This window comes from Populus trichocarpa, chromosome 10, assembly GCF_000002775.5.
Source record: "Populus trichocarpa isolate Nisqually-1 chromosome 10, P.trichocarpa_v4.1, whole genome shotgun sequence".
Lineage (NCBI taxonomy): Eukaryota > Viridiplantae > Streptophyta > Magnoliopsida > Malpighiales > Salicaceae > Populus > Populus trichocarpa.
In genome coordinates this window covers 15,733,324-15,748,342 of record NC_037294.2, presented here as the reverse complement: position 1 = coordinate 15,748,342, position 15,019 = coordinate 15,733,324, and the positions used below count along the sequence as shown (strand labels likewise).

Here is a 15,019-nt window from a genome sequence, read left to right as displayed (position 1 = left end):
GACCGTCAAGATATAAAAGAGAGTGAGTACAAGATTTAATCTTCGTAGTATTTATGACATTGCTGACTTTTTGCTTAAAAATGTCAGATATCGCAGCGGCAAATAGGCTGGTGACGGTCAATTCCATGCTCGTTTTGGCCAGGCAAAAATTCGGCCATAATTTTTCAAACTTTATTTAATTAACTAGTACTACCGCCAGTACAGGGCTGTTTAAAAAAATAATAATTTAAAAAACAACCGACTCGCCAGTATTATCTATATACCCAGCTGGACTGGGTCCCCGGCCGACCAGCCCCTCCCCTACGGACGTGTACCCTCCTCCCCGGTGATTATCTTCCTCCAGCTTGTTTCTTCTTTGTGGCTACTGTGATCTTTAGAGCTACGACTATACTGGGAACCAAATTATGATCCAGTGCTTGAACTATACTTCGAAATACTTGTGAATACATTAAGAGTACTGTTTATGTACTTGACATGCACAATGGTGACGAGAGTCCGAATAAAAGAAATTGTCTAATTCAAAAACTCATGAGATATTAATAGTAATTTTATGTTTTTTCAACATGTATTTTTGAGAAAAATTATTTAAATTTAAAACTGGTATGGAATCTCCGTTACTGTATACTTAATTTTTAATTTAATTAAAAATGATAAGGATAAGGGTTTGATTATTAAAATTCTAATACTTATCAATTAATTATCTCAGTCAAGGGAATAAGTTTTTAAATGAGATATTGAAAATGGTTTAATATTATTTTATAGTAATTTGAATGATTATCAAACCTCAACTGCCTCTTAAATTTAATTTTTATAATTCATTCTAGAGATTTTATTTTTAATTAAAATTTAATTATTCATTATGTACGAGTATCTTCACTGAAAATCCATGACGTGATGAATGATCAAGACAACTAACTCGCAACTGAGGGGTCAATATATTTATTTTTTACTAAATATACGGTTAAATCATAAATGGTACCTTCAATAAATCTATTGGTACGGACCGCCACGTGGTGCAGATCCAGGTAACTCTTTCATGTGGGCTTGGATGTATAAATACTCACCTCGATTTCTTCTGTGCTCAGTGGTCAACAGAGGGCTTACTGCAGCCCATGTAATTACAGTGCAAATCCGGGTGAAAGTATGATTTATTGAAGCATGAATTTAGCCCATGTAATTCTATTTATTTACATCTTGGTCATGATTTTTTCCCCTTCATATTTCAGTTTTTAAAATGGCAAAAAGTTGACTTTGGTCCTTGGTGTTTTTGAAGGAGTTCAATTTGGGCCCCTGATCATATAGCAAAACACAACACAACAATTAAAAAAAAACTGAAGGGGGAGGGAAAACCACTACACGTATAGCTCATATTACTATTTACCATGACAATTTAATTATCATTTTGCTATTCCTAGAAAAAACACAAATGTCTTCGTGTTAGGGATATTTTGATATTTTCATACCATACACTAGTTATTAAAGGATTGACCAAAAAATCTGTGTCTTTTGTAACTTTTAAAGCACGGTAAAATATCTCAATTACCATCAAAGTCATTCTTTTTAAATGACAGATAAATATATTTTTGTCTTTTTATTTTTTTTACAGGATAAAATGACACCTCTACCCTAAAAAGATCAAATTATCCACTGTGTTTTTTTTTTGTTACTAGTTTCATGAAGGGTAATTTGATCTTTTTACATAGATTAAATGTTATTTTAGTTTAAAAAAATTGTAGGCGTATGAAAGGTGCCCGCAAACTTTAGGCGTCACGTGCAACATCTTTATGAAGCAAAAAATTCCATTTTCATTGTGCCAATAAAGCAACATCATGTTCTCTTCTTGTTGATATAACACGTGTTGATGGTGTCGAGGCGGTTTGTCGTTGTAGGAATTTTTTTTCTCTCTCTCTCCTTCCTTGTAAATCACAGATTGATCCTTTTTGTTATTGGTATTTCAACTTTAGTCCTTGTTCTTTTGATTTTTAATTTTTGTTCTTGGTTGTCTTATTAAGGTTTTATTTGTTTTCAATTTAATATTTGATTCTAATTTATCATATATATTTTTTCAATTTAATTCTTATTTTTTTGATTATTTTTCTTTGCTGAGCCTTTTTTAAAAAGTTTTATTGGTTTTCAATTTCATAACTCAATCTAAATTTATGGTATATTATGTTTTTTAATTTTATCCTCATTCTTTTGATTTTTTTATCATTTTGTTATAATTATTTTTCCATTCAATGTCACCCTCCAACAAAATACTTGTAGTTGCCCTCTTTTTTTTTTTTCAATTTCTATCTTTATTCTTTTAATTACTATTTCTTTGTTCTTGATCTTTTAGTGTGATTTATTTTTTGATTTCATCTTTTAACATTTTATTTATTGATGATTGTGGTTTTTCCATGTATGGTGCTCTCAATCCAACAACCCAAGTCATGATTTTAAAAAGTTAACGAGGCTAATATTTTTTTTTTATTTCATCGTTCAATATTTTTTTTGAAAAAATAGATTTTTGATTTTCTTTGATTTCTTTTATATTAGGTCATCTCGACCTCATGACCTAAAACACAGTTTTAGCGGGTGATCCTAGGCTGGCTCAACTCTTATCACACAGATTACATATCCATCATGCTAATCTTGGTTTACCCGAGCTCTCATTTGTTTATTTCTTACCCAATCCTATCATTCTATATTTAATTGACTAGAAATTAAACTATATTATTTTTTCACTATTGAAAAAAGGTTTGTTTTCCAAGTTATGATAATTGTTTTTTTTTGTCAATTTATTATTATTATTATTGTTTATTTTTTTATCACATGGTTAAAATAAAAACATCTTAATTGACTAATCATGATGATAACCTAAGTCATAAAATTTTATTTTTACTTTAAAATATGTTTAAGACACCTAAATATTATCTTTTTACAAAATAATAATGTCTAGTCCTATAACATAACTTTTTATTTATTTATTACTAATACTACTAATATTATTATTATCAACAAATAAAAAATCTTAATCCTCAAGACGTGAATGATGGTCCAAGCATGCTCGTCACGAACAAAAATAATAATAATAAAAAACAACTTCATATTCCATAGCCTCCAATTGATAGAATATTGAAGGAGTGCGGTGGGTTTTTTGTTTTTTTAATGTATTTTAAAAATATAATTAATTTAAAAATATTAAATTGATATATTTTTATGACTTTAATAAGTTGATGTAAAAAGTAAAATTAAGATTTTTTTTAAAAATATCATTTTAATATATTAAAAAAAAATCTCTTTTAAAAAACACCAAATTGCGGGGCTGGAAGGTGGTCGGGTCAGGTGAGGGCTACTTTAGTCCTTTCCTAACTTTAACCTCCTCCCTACTCGAGAATAGAAAAACAAACAGTCCTGGGGTGAGGCAATCTAGGGTTTTAGTAGCTAAAAAAATTAAGTAGAAGAAAGCAAAAGCTTGAAAATTGAAAAAATGGAAGGTGGGGACGAAGGAGGAATAGATAGAGTAGTCGATTCGAAAGATTTACAGCAACAAAGCAAAGCACTTGATAAACTCACTGACCGTGTTGAAGATCGCCAACTTGATTCTACCCGTGTTCAGGAAGCTATGGCTTCCATTGCTTCTTCTGCTGAAGCTGATGCCAATGCTATGAGATTGAGGTACCCGATTTTATTTGACTGTAACTGTAGACTTAATATCTTGATTATTAGAGCATTTAATAGTCGATGGTCTTATTAGGAGACTTTGCCTGTACGTGGATTATTTCTTTTCTTGATCGACTGAGAATTTTCTGTAGTAATTTGAAGCTAACTTTCATTTTATTCGGGGGAGGGGGTTTGGCTAAATAATTTAGAGCAGTAGCTTGTTCTTTATTTATTATTAAATCAAATGTTCTGGACTTGGTCACCACAAATGGATATGTTTTACTGAACGTGACATGATTTATGATATTTACATAATAATACAAACAGATTATTTTAGCCGGATCGGGTTTCTTAATGCTGTTCAGCCCTGGTTTAATTTTATTCAGGTGGATACGATGTGTTAATGCTTTGTTTTGAAGTTTAAATGAGAGTTACAGAGTAATAAAAAGGATAGGGGGGAAGAGAACTCTTAGTTATGTCAATCTTTAACGGGTATTTCTTAGCAAATATTTAGAAGACTTTGTCTTGAAAGACTGAAACTTCAATGGGTTCATCATAGTTTGATGACATCGGAGACCATCCTGTGATGTACTGGTTTGTGTATTACATTGAACATATCAGTATCCAATATATATGTGTTTTGAGTTCCTGTATAGGATAAATACTTCCACATAGCATTTGTTCAACAACTTTTATTTATTCTTTTTAGTCATTTCGTTTACACATAGATGTGAGTCTTTTTTCTCCCTCTGAGCTGGTATTTCAGATCTCTCGATCGCAGAATTCTGTGCCTTGCTCAGAAGTTCAATCATGCAATATTTCGTATGTAAAGCAGTAGGCACTGCAGCATAGCTATTTTCTTGGAAATTTATTTCCATCTTTTTGTATATCTTCATTTTTCTTGGGCTGTTACCTATTGAATGTCCTTTTCTTTTCAACTAAACATTATTCTTGTTCTGCTTGACAGGGAGAAAGAACTGGCTGCTGTGAAGATCAACGCAGCTGATGTTGACATAATTGCAAATGAATTAGAGGTTACTTTCCTAGTATTTTTCCATTTGCATTAACGGATTTCAATTTGCATCTGCCAGTGGCTTATAGCATTTTTCTTTGATGTCGACACCAGTTGGACAAGAAGGTAGCAGAGAGAACCTTACGAGAGCACAAAGGCGATGCTGTTGCTGCTATTCGACATCTTCTTCACTAGAAACACATTGGGAACGCCGGGGGTTTAAAATTTTCTGAGAACGAGCTACATGAAGAATTCTTTTCGAATGCCAATGTGGAAGTTAATTTTTCTTTTTTTCCTTTCCATTTGCATAAAATGTTTGGAGTTGATGGTCTCTGTAAACATGCTTGCTATGCTTTTCAAAAACTGTATCCAGGAAATCAGCGATTCCCAACTATATAGATTTATATCCTTGCCTAACATTTTTTTCAATTCCTGTGATCAGTAATCCACCATACATGGGAACTTCGAGGAAGAACTATTGCTCATCACATGTGTTCGGTAACGCTGAAGATGATTTAAATTGAAAATGCATGGTTTTAATATAAAAATATCAAAACCAGTTAAAAGCATCTTGAAAAAGCATTTTTAGACGCACTGAAACTCATCAAGTAACCTACCATCTCAGTAAACGATTTTTACCATCGGAGGCTTGGCAAAGCGTGTTTGTAGTGTTGCTGCAATTGGGGCAAAGCATCTTTTGTATTTTTAACTGGCTTTGCTCCCCCATTTTATCATTGCAAATAAGACGGTTCGCTTCCCTTGATGATAACTTTTTTTTATCCGTCTGTCTCTCCTCAAACACAAGTCAAACTGTATAACCGAACCTCAACTAGAAGAGCATCAAAGGGTATACGCCAACTTAGATCACACCATCTTATACAAATAAATAAAAAAGATAAAAAGAAACCTTGGATTAATTCATGCAAGCTGAGTGCTTACTTCTAGAATTGCCCGAATGGGAGAGATAGAAATGCAAAAATTAGGGCAACAAAATTCATCACGTTTAAACAAGCATGTAGAGAAATATTACCGAGGAAAGACAGTTATCTGATCTCACTCTTATTTGATCAATTGAAAACTGTGTTTTCCGACAACTTTCTAAGTGGTCCTAAACATCTCTCACATTGAAATCACTAATGGGTTTGCATGAATCCAACCAACACAATTCCAATCACACGGCACTACTGACGGATGTCGAAGATTTTAACCATGTTAGTAAATAAACAAACATCCAACCCACCCAATCACCATAAAAAATCAGGCAGCTCACAATGATGTCAACTACCCTCTCCTCTTCCCTTCCTTTTCTTAGTCTATCTGGGGCGAGCTTTTCCATGCCAATACCACATGGCTTTAGTGGCAATCCGTGGGCTATCCTAGTAAACATTCTCTTCACCAGCACTTGGGGGTAGACACGAGCCTTTTGGAAAGCAAAGTCATTCCAATCTGCGGCCATGCTAATGAGACAAGCATATATCTGACCTACAGTTCCTTCTGTGTGTTATCTCCAGCTGCGGAACGGGCTGCCTGGAATTGAATGGCATATTGTCTCTGAAGATCTCTGAGCTTTTCCAGCAATTCCTGGAAAGTTGGACGGCACTGTGGATCACTGGTTTAGACAAAGTTATGAATTCAACCATTAGAAAGTTTTGAAAATTGGGAATATAGATAATTGAGAACTGTAAAAAAGGGTGGCAAGACAAATGATTTCACTTTCCAGAATAACTACGTCTTAATCAATACCTACGACCAAACATAATTATTCTATAATATATTCACCATCAAAATGAAATCCACAAGACAACATCAGATAACTTCCAACAATAACTGAAAAATCTCCACAGCCAAAGTCAAACATGACAACCATCATAACTTTATAATCATAAGCATTTCATACACATCTACTAGCCAACCCATTAAATCCTAGTTTGACCACTTGGTGTTGGTTACATGCATCCTCCATTTAGCTCTACCCAGGGTATTAATTCATGCATCTACATTTATGCTGATGTGTAGTTCCAAAAAGATAATACATTCATGATGATACAGGACAAACATAAGACTGTGGGCCAAAATATGAAAATAGAAAGAAAAAAGAATTAAGAGTCGCCAACTAGGATCAAAACTTTGAACCCTCATTATTTTATAACCAGAAATCGTCGAGCATTTGTATGTCGATTAATTTAAAGTCGTGGAAGTCTAATAACCACCCTAACCAACCATAGAAGCACCTTCAGCAAGGGTAAATTTGCTTAACTCTTAAAGCCCTTCTTTTAGAATCAAGTGGAAGAAAATAAGCACCTGTGCCAGCAACTTCCAATTATAGAAGCCCACTGTGGATCCACATCTTTTGGAATCTCGAGCTGTTGGTTCATGAACCCTACAGCTCCAATCACCTGCAAGTACACAAAACAAACTATAGTTCGTATGTGCAGTGCTATGTTAGCATTATTTATTATTTGCCAAATTGAAAATTTGAAAAGGCTCTGCCTGAACATCCAGAGCAGGTGCTGGCAGCAATGTATTCTACTGTTCAAGCACTCAACGACTGTATATTAGCATACACAACAGTTTAGTCTTTGCTTTCCTAAGAGAAATATCCTCAGAAATTTTCAAGTGAGAACTATACCTGCATTGAGTTGAGATTATCCCAAGGAATCTTCTCAGTGGCAAGCTCCCAGAGTATCACTCCATAGCTGTATACATCAGACCTAAAGGAAACCAAACAGCAGAAAAGAAATCAATTTCAAGCTTAGGGTGGTTCCAGAATACACTTCAATCAGAAGTTTCAAAGTTTAGTGTTTTCCCAGCCCAAAGGGTATAACATACTTTTCATCGGAGGGTTCATTACGGAGAACTTCGGGTGCCATCCATTGAGGCTACAACGACAAAATAAAGGTAGTAGAGTGAGAATTTGACCTTAAATTTTTAAGCAGCCTAATCATAACAATTACAGAATGACTATTTTGATAAGATAAGTAACAAAAGTTGTAGTACCGTTCCCTTCCCGGTCTTTGTTGTCAAATAAGTTTCATGCTTTAGACGTGATAAACCAAAATCTCCAACCTGGTCAAATATAATTATATTTTCACCTCAATGGAAAAAAGAAGAAGAAGATATCCAAGATGTCTCAACCTGAAGTTAAATAGAAAACCAAACAAATTGCATGAGAAAATACTTATAATTAATGACAAACCTTTACAGTCCAGTTCTTGTCAACTAAGAGATTTGAAGACTTCAGATCACGATGAATGATAGGCGGGTTGTAATGATGAAGATAGTTCATACCTCGAGCCTGTAGAGGATTCAAACAATAAAATAAAGGATGAGATACACTTCATTATTAAAAATCAATCAGAACACCTCAAGAACCCCAAACAAATGAAAAAACCATAGAGATCCTCAACAAGAAAACAAGACAGTCATTGCACCATTTTGGTCCCAACGAGGTGGGATCATAGAAGGAACAATTCAGAGACATCGTCAACCTTCAGCATTCCTTACAGGCCCAAGAGTTTTAGCACTACAACAAGCAATAATTCCTACCAGGAAGTATATTCATAAAAAATTCACCACTCACTATATCCAATGCCATATGAGCACGCCGTCTCCAATCTAGTTTGGTTGTGTTCCTCTGCAGTAAGCGAAACAAACTTCCACTGCATCAACGGGAAATAGAACAGTTACTGAAAAGTACATTATCTTCTGTTTCAGGAATTTACAAGTTAATTTCAATCATATGACACCCTACAAAAATTATGTGCCATTTTTTAGTTGGCACACTGAAAAGTAATAAAACTGAAAGCTCATCATTCATAGTTGTTGAGATGGAGTTCAAAATTACCGTGGGAGGAACTCTGTAACAATGCAGAGACGCTGAGGTGAAGTCACAGCACCCATGAAGAGCAAAACATTCGGATGCCGGAGTCTCTTCATGAGAGATACCTTCATGAATGAAAAGAAAAGGGGCATTGATGTTATATTAAAACAGGGAAGGGGAGCATCCTTCATTATATAACAATGCAAGATATGATATATTCCCAAATCTGAATCCCAAAATCACCCGATCCTTCAGGCAAGACCTAGCATAGCATTGTTAAACTAGTTGAAATCAAGATTTGACAATACCAGTAACCATAATACAGCTTTAAGCAAATCCACTAAGAAAATCTCGTATTGCTCATATGTCTCCAACTAAGGCTAGTATAGTCCAGTTGACCAGCATTTTGATTCTTATTATCTTAATTTACATATTTACAGACTTCAAAGCCTTCAGTTAAATGGTGTCACTTGTCTACACCAACCCAAGCATTGATATTCATTGCAGACAATAAGATCTTCTAAAGAAACGACCTTTAATAAAAAAGTTAATATGACAATGATTGCAAGGTCGTTGGCAATTTTAAGACAATGGAAATCATGTACACACGGACCAGTTTGTAGCAGGTAAAAAAAGAAGAAGGAAATGGAATTGGTTAAAATGGAGCATGCATAGCAAGATGCTTGGAAACATACTAGAAACATCCCAATTTGACATGCATTTAAATGGCAAGAAACTGTAACTATGATTCTGTTGAGATAACTGGAATCCCACCTCTTGTTTAAATGCAAGTATAACATCATCTGAATACTCTTGCTTGGAGAATACTTTGACAGCAACATCCTGAAACAAAATGAGTTTTGCTCAACCAAGGATAAATAAAATATCATCACCACAAAGTTCATTTTGCTTCTTTTCCTCATTCCACTCAATGCGAAACACAATTAAAGCTTCATAGAGATCCTAGCTCACAAGGCAGCATCTTATATTCTGTAAGAATAAGAAAGCAGAGTCATGTATACACTAAATGCACATAACATCCCATTTATGTGGTTTATGTAAGACATATCAATGTCATAGACATATATGCTTACAAAGTTCAGACTAGGCAATTTTAACTTGAGTTTGCTTCTGTTCATATTATCCATAATGAACAGAAATGAAAGCTTTAGATTAGGATAGATGGCAGGCACAATGCTGTATCTTATCTCAAGTATCTGAATTCATATACATCTTGTGATTACACGTCATTGAGAATAAAGATGTTTCAAAGGAAAAGAGCAAGAGAACATACTGATCCGTACCACAGGGCATGATATACAGTTCCACAAGAACCTGCAGGAATATAAAGTAAAAGTGGTAAAGTGAGAATGCAAATGAAGTGTAGTCAAGCAAAACATCTCAGCTTAAAGATAAAAGCTAAAGAAGCATTATGACAGATCACTGTTATTTGTCACTAGACATTCAATGAGGATGCAAAAAATTTCAAGTTCAGGAAAGATTAAATACAGAAGAGTAGCTCAACCAAAGGACATTTTAGAGTCGATACTCTAGAAGCACACTTTTCAATTTAAAGATAACTACCTTGCCCAATTTGCTCTCCAATAGTCAAGTCTTCCCATAATATTTCATAATCCAAGCAATCAGTGTCCGGGTCCACCTTATTCACAGTACTGCTGGTACTTCCACAACTACTGGCACTGCTTGTGCTGTTAACATTAATTGAAGAAGACCAGGACCCAGAGGCCTCATTATTGGCAGGCCGATTACTTTCACTGACATGGCTTTCAGATTTTGCACCGGAAGAGGGACTTCTCTGATGAAATGTTTCACTCTCTTGATCATTTTGCAACCAAGGCCACCCAAAACGTGTAGTCCTTGCTTCTGAGCCTTCCTTTTCATTCCCTTTCCAGGGCCATGACAGCCCTTTCTTACCAATCCATGCTTCTGCCTTTGAGGTAAAGATCTTGTGAATTGCAGGCTTTCCTTCGCTCTCATCACCAGATTCTCTGCATGATTGTGCTGGTGACCTGTCGTCAAGATGGGAAAATACACCAAAAGGAGATGGATGTACATCTCCTCTTGGCGTACTAGCTCCACTAGAATTTGCATCCTCCCGATGGTCAGATAGAGCTGCATCTGAGTACCCATGGTCAGAATAGTGACTGTCCCCACTCCCTCCTTCACGATCCATGCTGTTCTCTCCCGGCCGGATTTTGGACTTGACTTTGTTGCTCACCTTGGATGCCTGTTTTGGTGATTATAACAATCAAGACAGGCAACGCTGTATAGTTAAATACATAAGAACACAAAAAAAACTAATAGACTGACCAAATTTGATATTTTTGACGCTACTGCTGCTTGCAAGGGCTGTTGAGAATCAAGACCAAGTTTGCTCATGACGATATTCCTGGGCGAACTATTGCTTGACTCTGCTTCCAAGTTCCTCGAATCCAACAATGCAACCCCCACTTCTTGAAAAGGTCGTGAATCACTCGACACGCAAATAATCCCAACCAAAGCACCATCATCATCGTATAAAGGAGTATTAGTAGCAACAACTGTAAACCTCTCCGCCATTTTATTCTTAACCGGAAACTTCCCTGTCCATTTCTCCCCCATACTAACTCGTTGAACAATACCATTTGCCACTGCATAATCCCGAGAATCAATTAGCAGCTCAATAGCATCCTGACCAAGAGCTTCTGCAGCTGAATAACCATAAAGGTTCTCGGCTGTTCGGTTCCTGCACAATCATAACAATACACCTAAACCCCATAAATCAATGCCTTCAATTTCCGCATAAACTAGAAAAACCCAGCAAAAAAATAATCACGCGAAACTCGTTCAAAAGCACAAAATTTATATTACAACTCAGATTAAAAGGGATTATCATCTAATACCAATGAAATTCAGAAATCGGAATCACAATTTCCATAGTCAACCACCAACATATCTACAGTTACAACAACACCCAAAGTTCAAACCAAAAGAAACACACCATACACACAAACAACAGCCCCAAATGACAAAGATGTGAAACGAAAATGCAAAAGAAGAAAGAAATCTTTAAGAAACATAGCAAACTTACCAGTAAATAATACGACCTGAATGATCAAAAATATGAACAGACTGTCCCACGGACTGCAATATATTCAAATATTGTTTATCAGTAAACTTCACAGAAGAAGGTCCTCCTCTATTACCATCTCCTCCTTCTCCACCACCATTACTGTGACCATCGCTAGCATTATTACTATTCAAACTTCTACTTTCTCTCTGTAAAGGCGATGAATGTCTAAATGAAGCAGAACCCTTCTTCCAAGCAGCCTCAAAACTCGACCCGGTTGGCCCACCAGCAACCCGATTCCTGGGACCAGACCTTTGTGGAGATATAGAATGGGACCTTTGTTGGGTTGGTTTTGGATCGGTAGTAGTAGAGGAAAGCTTGAGCTTTGACATTTGTTGTTGAAGATGATGGTGTCCCGCTTCAAGTTGTTGGATTTTTTTTAGGAGCTCTTCTGCTTGTGGTGCTGTGCTTTCCATTTTCTTGGCTTCTCAATAAATCAGTTCATTTCAATCTTTCTTTCTTTCTATCTCTGACTTGCTTGTCTTGATTTCTTAAAGAAGAGGATTTTTGAGGGGTCAAGAAGCTCTTTTCGTTTTCTTTTTTTTTTCCTCTCTCTCTCTCTGCTTTTTTATATATGTATATATATATATATCACTTTCAGAGCTTAATTATTAGGCTTTTTTTTCTCTCTCTCATGTGGTTTTTATGGTTTGCTGTCATTATTATTCCTCTGCTCCTTTTACGAGACTCACTTTCTTTCTCTAAACTATTTTACCCCCCCCCCTCTCTCTCTCTCTAAACTTAAGTAACACGAAAATATTTATTTTGCTTTCGAGGGAATTTTTCTACCCAGTAATTATTTTCACCGTCCAGTGAAATCGTTAGCATCCATTTAAAGGGGATTTGACTTTTTCTAAAAAATTACTTGAGATTTTAATTTTGATAAAAGAAAAAAAAATCAAGAATTAAAAAAAAAGAGGGCAGTATTCATTTGATCACGAGAGGTCAGTACTCTCAAATTAAATTATAGTTCGTATAGAAATTAGACAGAACACACTCAAGATAAGTATAATTAGAAAATCATCTGCACTTCATGGAAGAAATTCTCTTGATATATACAAATTTAATTGAGAACAAAAAAATAAAAACTCAAGAAAGAATCCCTGCATGCTCTCTTACAGCTTTTGCTTTGTTGTTTTTTTCCTTGTCTTTTACACTCCTTTTTCTTTTTCTAATTATTGTTTCTGTTTATTTTTGTATTTTAAAAATATTTTTTAAAAAATTAAAATATTTTATTTTTTTCTTTACTTTAAATTAATATATTTTTGGTGTTTTTAGATTATTTTAATGTTTTGATATCAAAAATATTTTTTTAAAAATAAAAAATTATTATTTTAATATATTTATAAATAAAAAAGAATTAAAACCTATACCAGACGTTCTCAAAACTATGACGTTAAAAAAAGCTAAACATTTTTGGTTCTCTTCACGTGCTACTTCGTTACGTGTAAATTATAAATAGTATTTCCAGGGACTTTCTTTTTTATGGCTTTTCCCTCTCAGCTGGGGCCTGGGGGAAGAAAGCAAAAAACAGGGCAAGTTGGCTACTCGCCTATCCTATCGCCTCCAAAACTGGAGCTAACCACATCGGAAGATGACACATAACGGGGAAAGATAGGGCATAGAAAGAGCTCACGGACATGTATTTAAAAGACGGAAAGATAGGGCACAAAAAGAGCCCCGTGCAAGAACAGGCCATGCCCTCCTATTTATAGACGAAGATAAGCTGTGACTGTGAAGATAAGACAAGAAACATTCTTCTCCCTCCGTGGTAAATTTTTCCAGATATACTCCGAGACCAAACATCTGATTTACAGATGATTAAGACATTCAGTTTAGACGTCAACATAAGATCTTCTCTTTCCAGGTTTGACCTGCGTGGATCTCTCTTGCATACCTTCTGGATGGATGGATCGCACCTTTCCTTGACACATAAATCATTGATAGAATCGTGATCTTGGAAGCAAGGGTGTTCTAATTATATATACTTATGTGTCAAATAACAGTAAGCTTGACAATAAGCTAAAGTAAAAACATATCAAAAGGGTTGGAGTTTTATTTTCGGGAGCTCAACACTCATGTATTGCGGCGTAATTATTGATTTAAGGAGCACGCAAGAAAAAAAAAAAGTAAATTTCAGGCTTCTCATGGCCGCAGAGCGTGTGATGTTCGACCTCTGCCTCTCACGAGGAAGTTTGGTATTATAATAATAGTTATTTTTTAAAATATTTTTTTATAAATATATTAAAATAATATATTTTTTTAAAAAATTATTATTGATATTAACATATTAAAATAATTTAAAAATATAAAAAATAACTTCAAGTAAAAAAATTAATTTTTTATGAAACGCTATTTTGACGCGTTAAAATCTTATTTCTTACTGGTATAGAGGGCGAGAACATGCTTTTTTAAATAAATAAAAAATTCAAAAGGGTTTTGGGCCCGGGGAGGAATTCTCTTTAATCTAAAATTTTCATGCCATTGTTTGAGATTTCGGATTTAAGACTACCTTTGCCGATTGATACTGTGGAATAAAGTCTTACCGTTAGAGGATTAGATGGGGAAAGAGGTGGTCTGTCAGGCAATTCAACACCCCCATGATATATATATATATATATATATATATATTAAAAACAAAGAACAAGGACACAATGGTAATCAACTAGCAAGTCGATTGCCTTTTCAGATTAAGAAATCCGAACGTTGAAGTTATTAAGCCTTTTCACATTATTTTCCAGGTGACAAAATGAAAAGAAAAAGGGTAATTTAAGAGGATAAGCCCGCAAAAGTAAATAAAGAGTGGACGGATGAGACGTGCGCAGCGTGACTAAGGTCGTGCATGCACGTGCTAGTGGTTTTCGGGGCGACGGAGACCAGAGGCGGAATCAAATAAAACTCACCCTCTTATGCTTTTTTTTTCCCTTTCTATTTTAGAGGTGTCATTTCTATTGTTTATCCTCTCGTATTTGACCGCTCACCGTAATGTTTAGAGCCATTTTTTCCATTCTTTGATCCCTGAAATTCTTACCTTTTTATACTGGTTATTGCACTTAATTTCCTTCCAATTTACATTGCACAGTGATTTAATGTGTGTTTTTATTTATATTTATCTCATGTATATATCCAATGTATGATAGAGTATTTGATTGTTAAACTAAAATTCTATGTCACGATAACATAGATTTAAATTTGCTATGAATAATCCTGAGAGGTATAGCTCAACTGATTAGACCATGAGTTTGCTCCCTATAGGTCACCAGTTTGAGTCTCACAAACTTCAGGGTCACTGGAGACTTACATGATTGTTAATTTCAGGACTCATGAGATTAATTGAGATGCGTACAAATTGGCCCAGACACCCATATTAATAAAAAAAAAATATTATCAAAATTTGAAAGGACAATGATCA

At 34.8% G+C, this 15,019-nt stretch overlaps 2 protein-coding genes across 4 annotated transcripts; one reads left to right on the top strand and one right to left on the bottom strand.

The window, feature by feature from the left end:
- The first annotated feature begins 3,375 nt into the window (after positions 1-3,375).
- LOC7485827 (uncharacterized) lies at positions 3,376-5,074 on the top strand. The gene is made up of 3 exons (XM_002316009.4): positions 3,376-3,660; positions 4,613-4,679; positions 4,772-5,074. Exons 1-3 carry the CDS (start codon positions 3,473-3,475, stop codon positions 4,850-4,852), a joined length of 336 nt encoding a protein of 111 aa, XP_002316045.1. The 5' UTR covers positions 3,376-3,472; the 3' UTR covers positions 4,853-5,074.
- A 609-nt stretch (positions 5,075-5,683) lies between these two features.
- Positions 5,684-12,163, bottom strand: LOC7485826 (serine/threonine-protein kinase STY46). Of its 3 annotated transcripts, XM_002314914.4 has the most exons (13): positions 11,569-12,163; positions 10,809-11,223; positions 10,062-10,725; positions 9,772-9,812; positions 9,252-9,320; positions 8,502-8,602; positions 8,238-8,316; positions 7,854-7,952; positions 7,655-7,723; positions 7,487-7,536; positions 7,287-7,368; positions 6,959-7,053; positions 5,684-6,266 (listed from the first exon to the last, which is right to left on the bottom strand). In XM_002314914.4, the coding sequence occupies exons 1-13, from the start codon at positions 12,021-12,023 to the stop codon at positions 6,140-6,142; spliced, it is 2,346 nt and encodes a 781-aa protein (XP_002314950.3). In that variant the 5' UTR covers positions 12,024-12,163; the 3' UTR covers positions 5,684-6,139. The 3 variants fall into 3 exon arrangements, with proteins under 3 accessions (XP_002314950.3, XP_024466111.2, XP_024466112.2); XM_024610343.2 differs by lacking the exon at positions 5,684-6,266 and having other exon boundaries at positions 6,959-7,073; XM_024610344.2 differs by lacking the exons at positions 5,684-6,266; positions 6,959-7,053 and adding an exon at positions 7,165-7,205.
- Between the last annotated feature and the right edge of the window lie 2,856 nt (positions 12,164-15,019).

What these genes read in the sequence shown, in the direction of transcription:
- LOC7485827 (XM_002316009.4), top strand. Translation starts at nt 3,473, where the DNA reads ATGGAAGGTGGGGACGAAGGAGGAATAGATAGAGTAGTCGATTCGAAA. An exon ending in GCCAATGCTATGAGATTGAG is followed by an intron (nt 3,661 to 4,612) that starts GTACCCGATTTT and finishes TCTGCTTGACAG; the next exon opens with GGAGAAAGAACTGGCTGCTG. An exon ending in TAATTGCAAATGAATTAGAG is followed by an intron (nt 4,680 to 4,771) that starts GTTACTTTCCTA and finishes TGTCGACACCAG; the next exon opens with TTGGACAAGAAGGTAGCAGA.
- LOC7485826 (XM_002314914.4), bottom strand. Translation starts at nt 12,023, where the DNA reads ATGGAAAGCACAGCACCACAAGCAGAAGAGCTCCTAAAAAAAATCCAA. An exon ending in TGGAGAGCAAATTGGGCAAG is followed by an intron (nt 9,813 to 10,061) that starts GTAGTTATCTTT and finishes ATATTCCTGCAG; the next exon opens with GTTCTTGTGGAACTGTATAT. An exon ending in AATGAACCCTCCGATGAAAA is followed by an intron (nt 7,369 to 7,486) that starts GTATGTTATACC and finishes GGTTTCCTTTAG; the next exon opens with GTCTGATGTATACAGCTATG.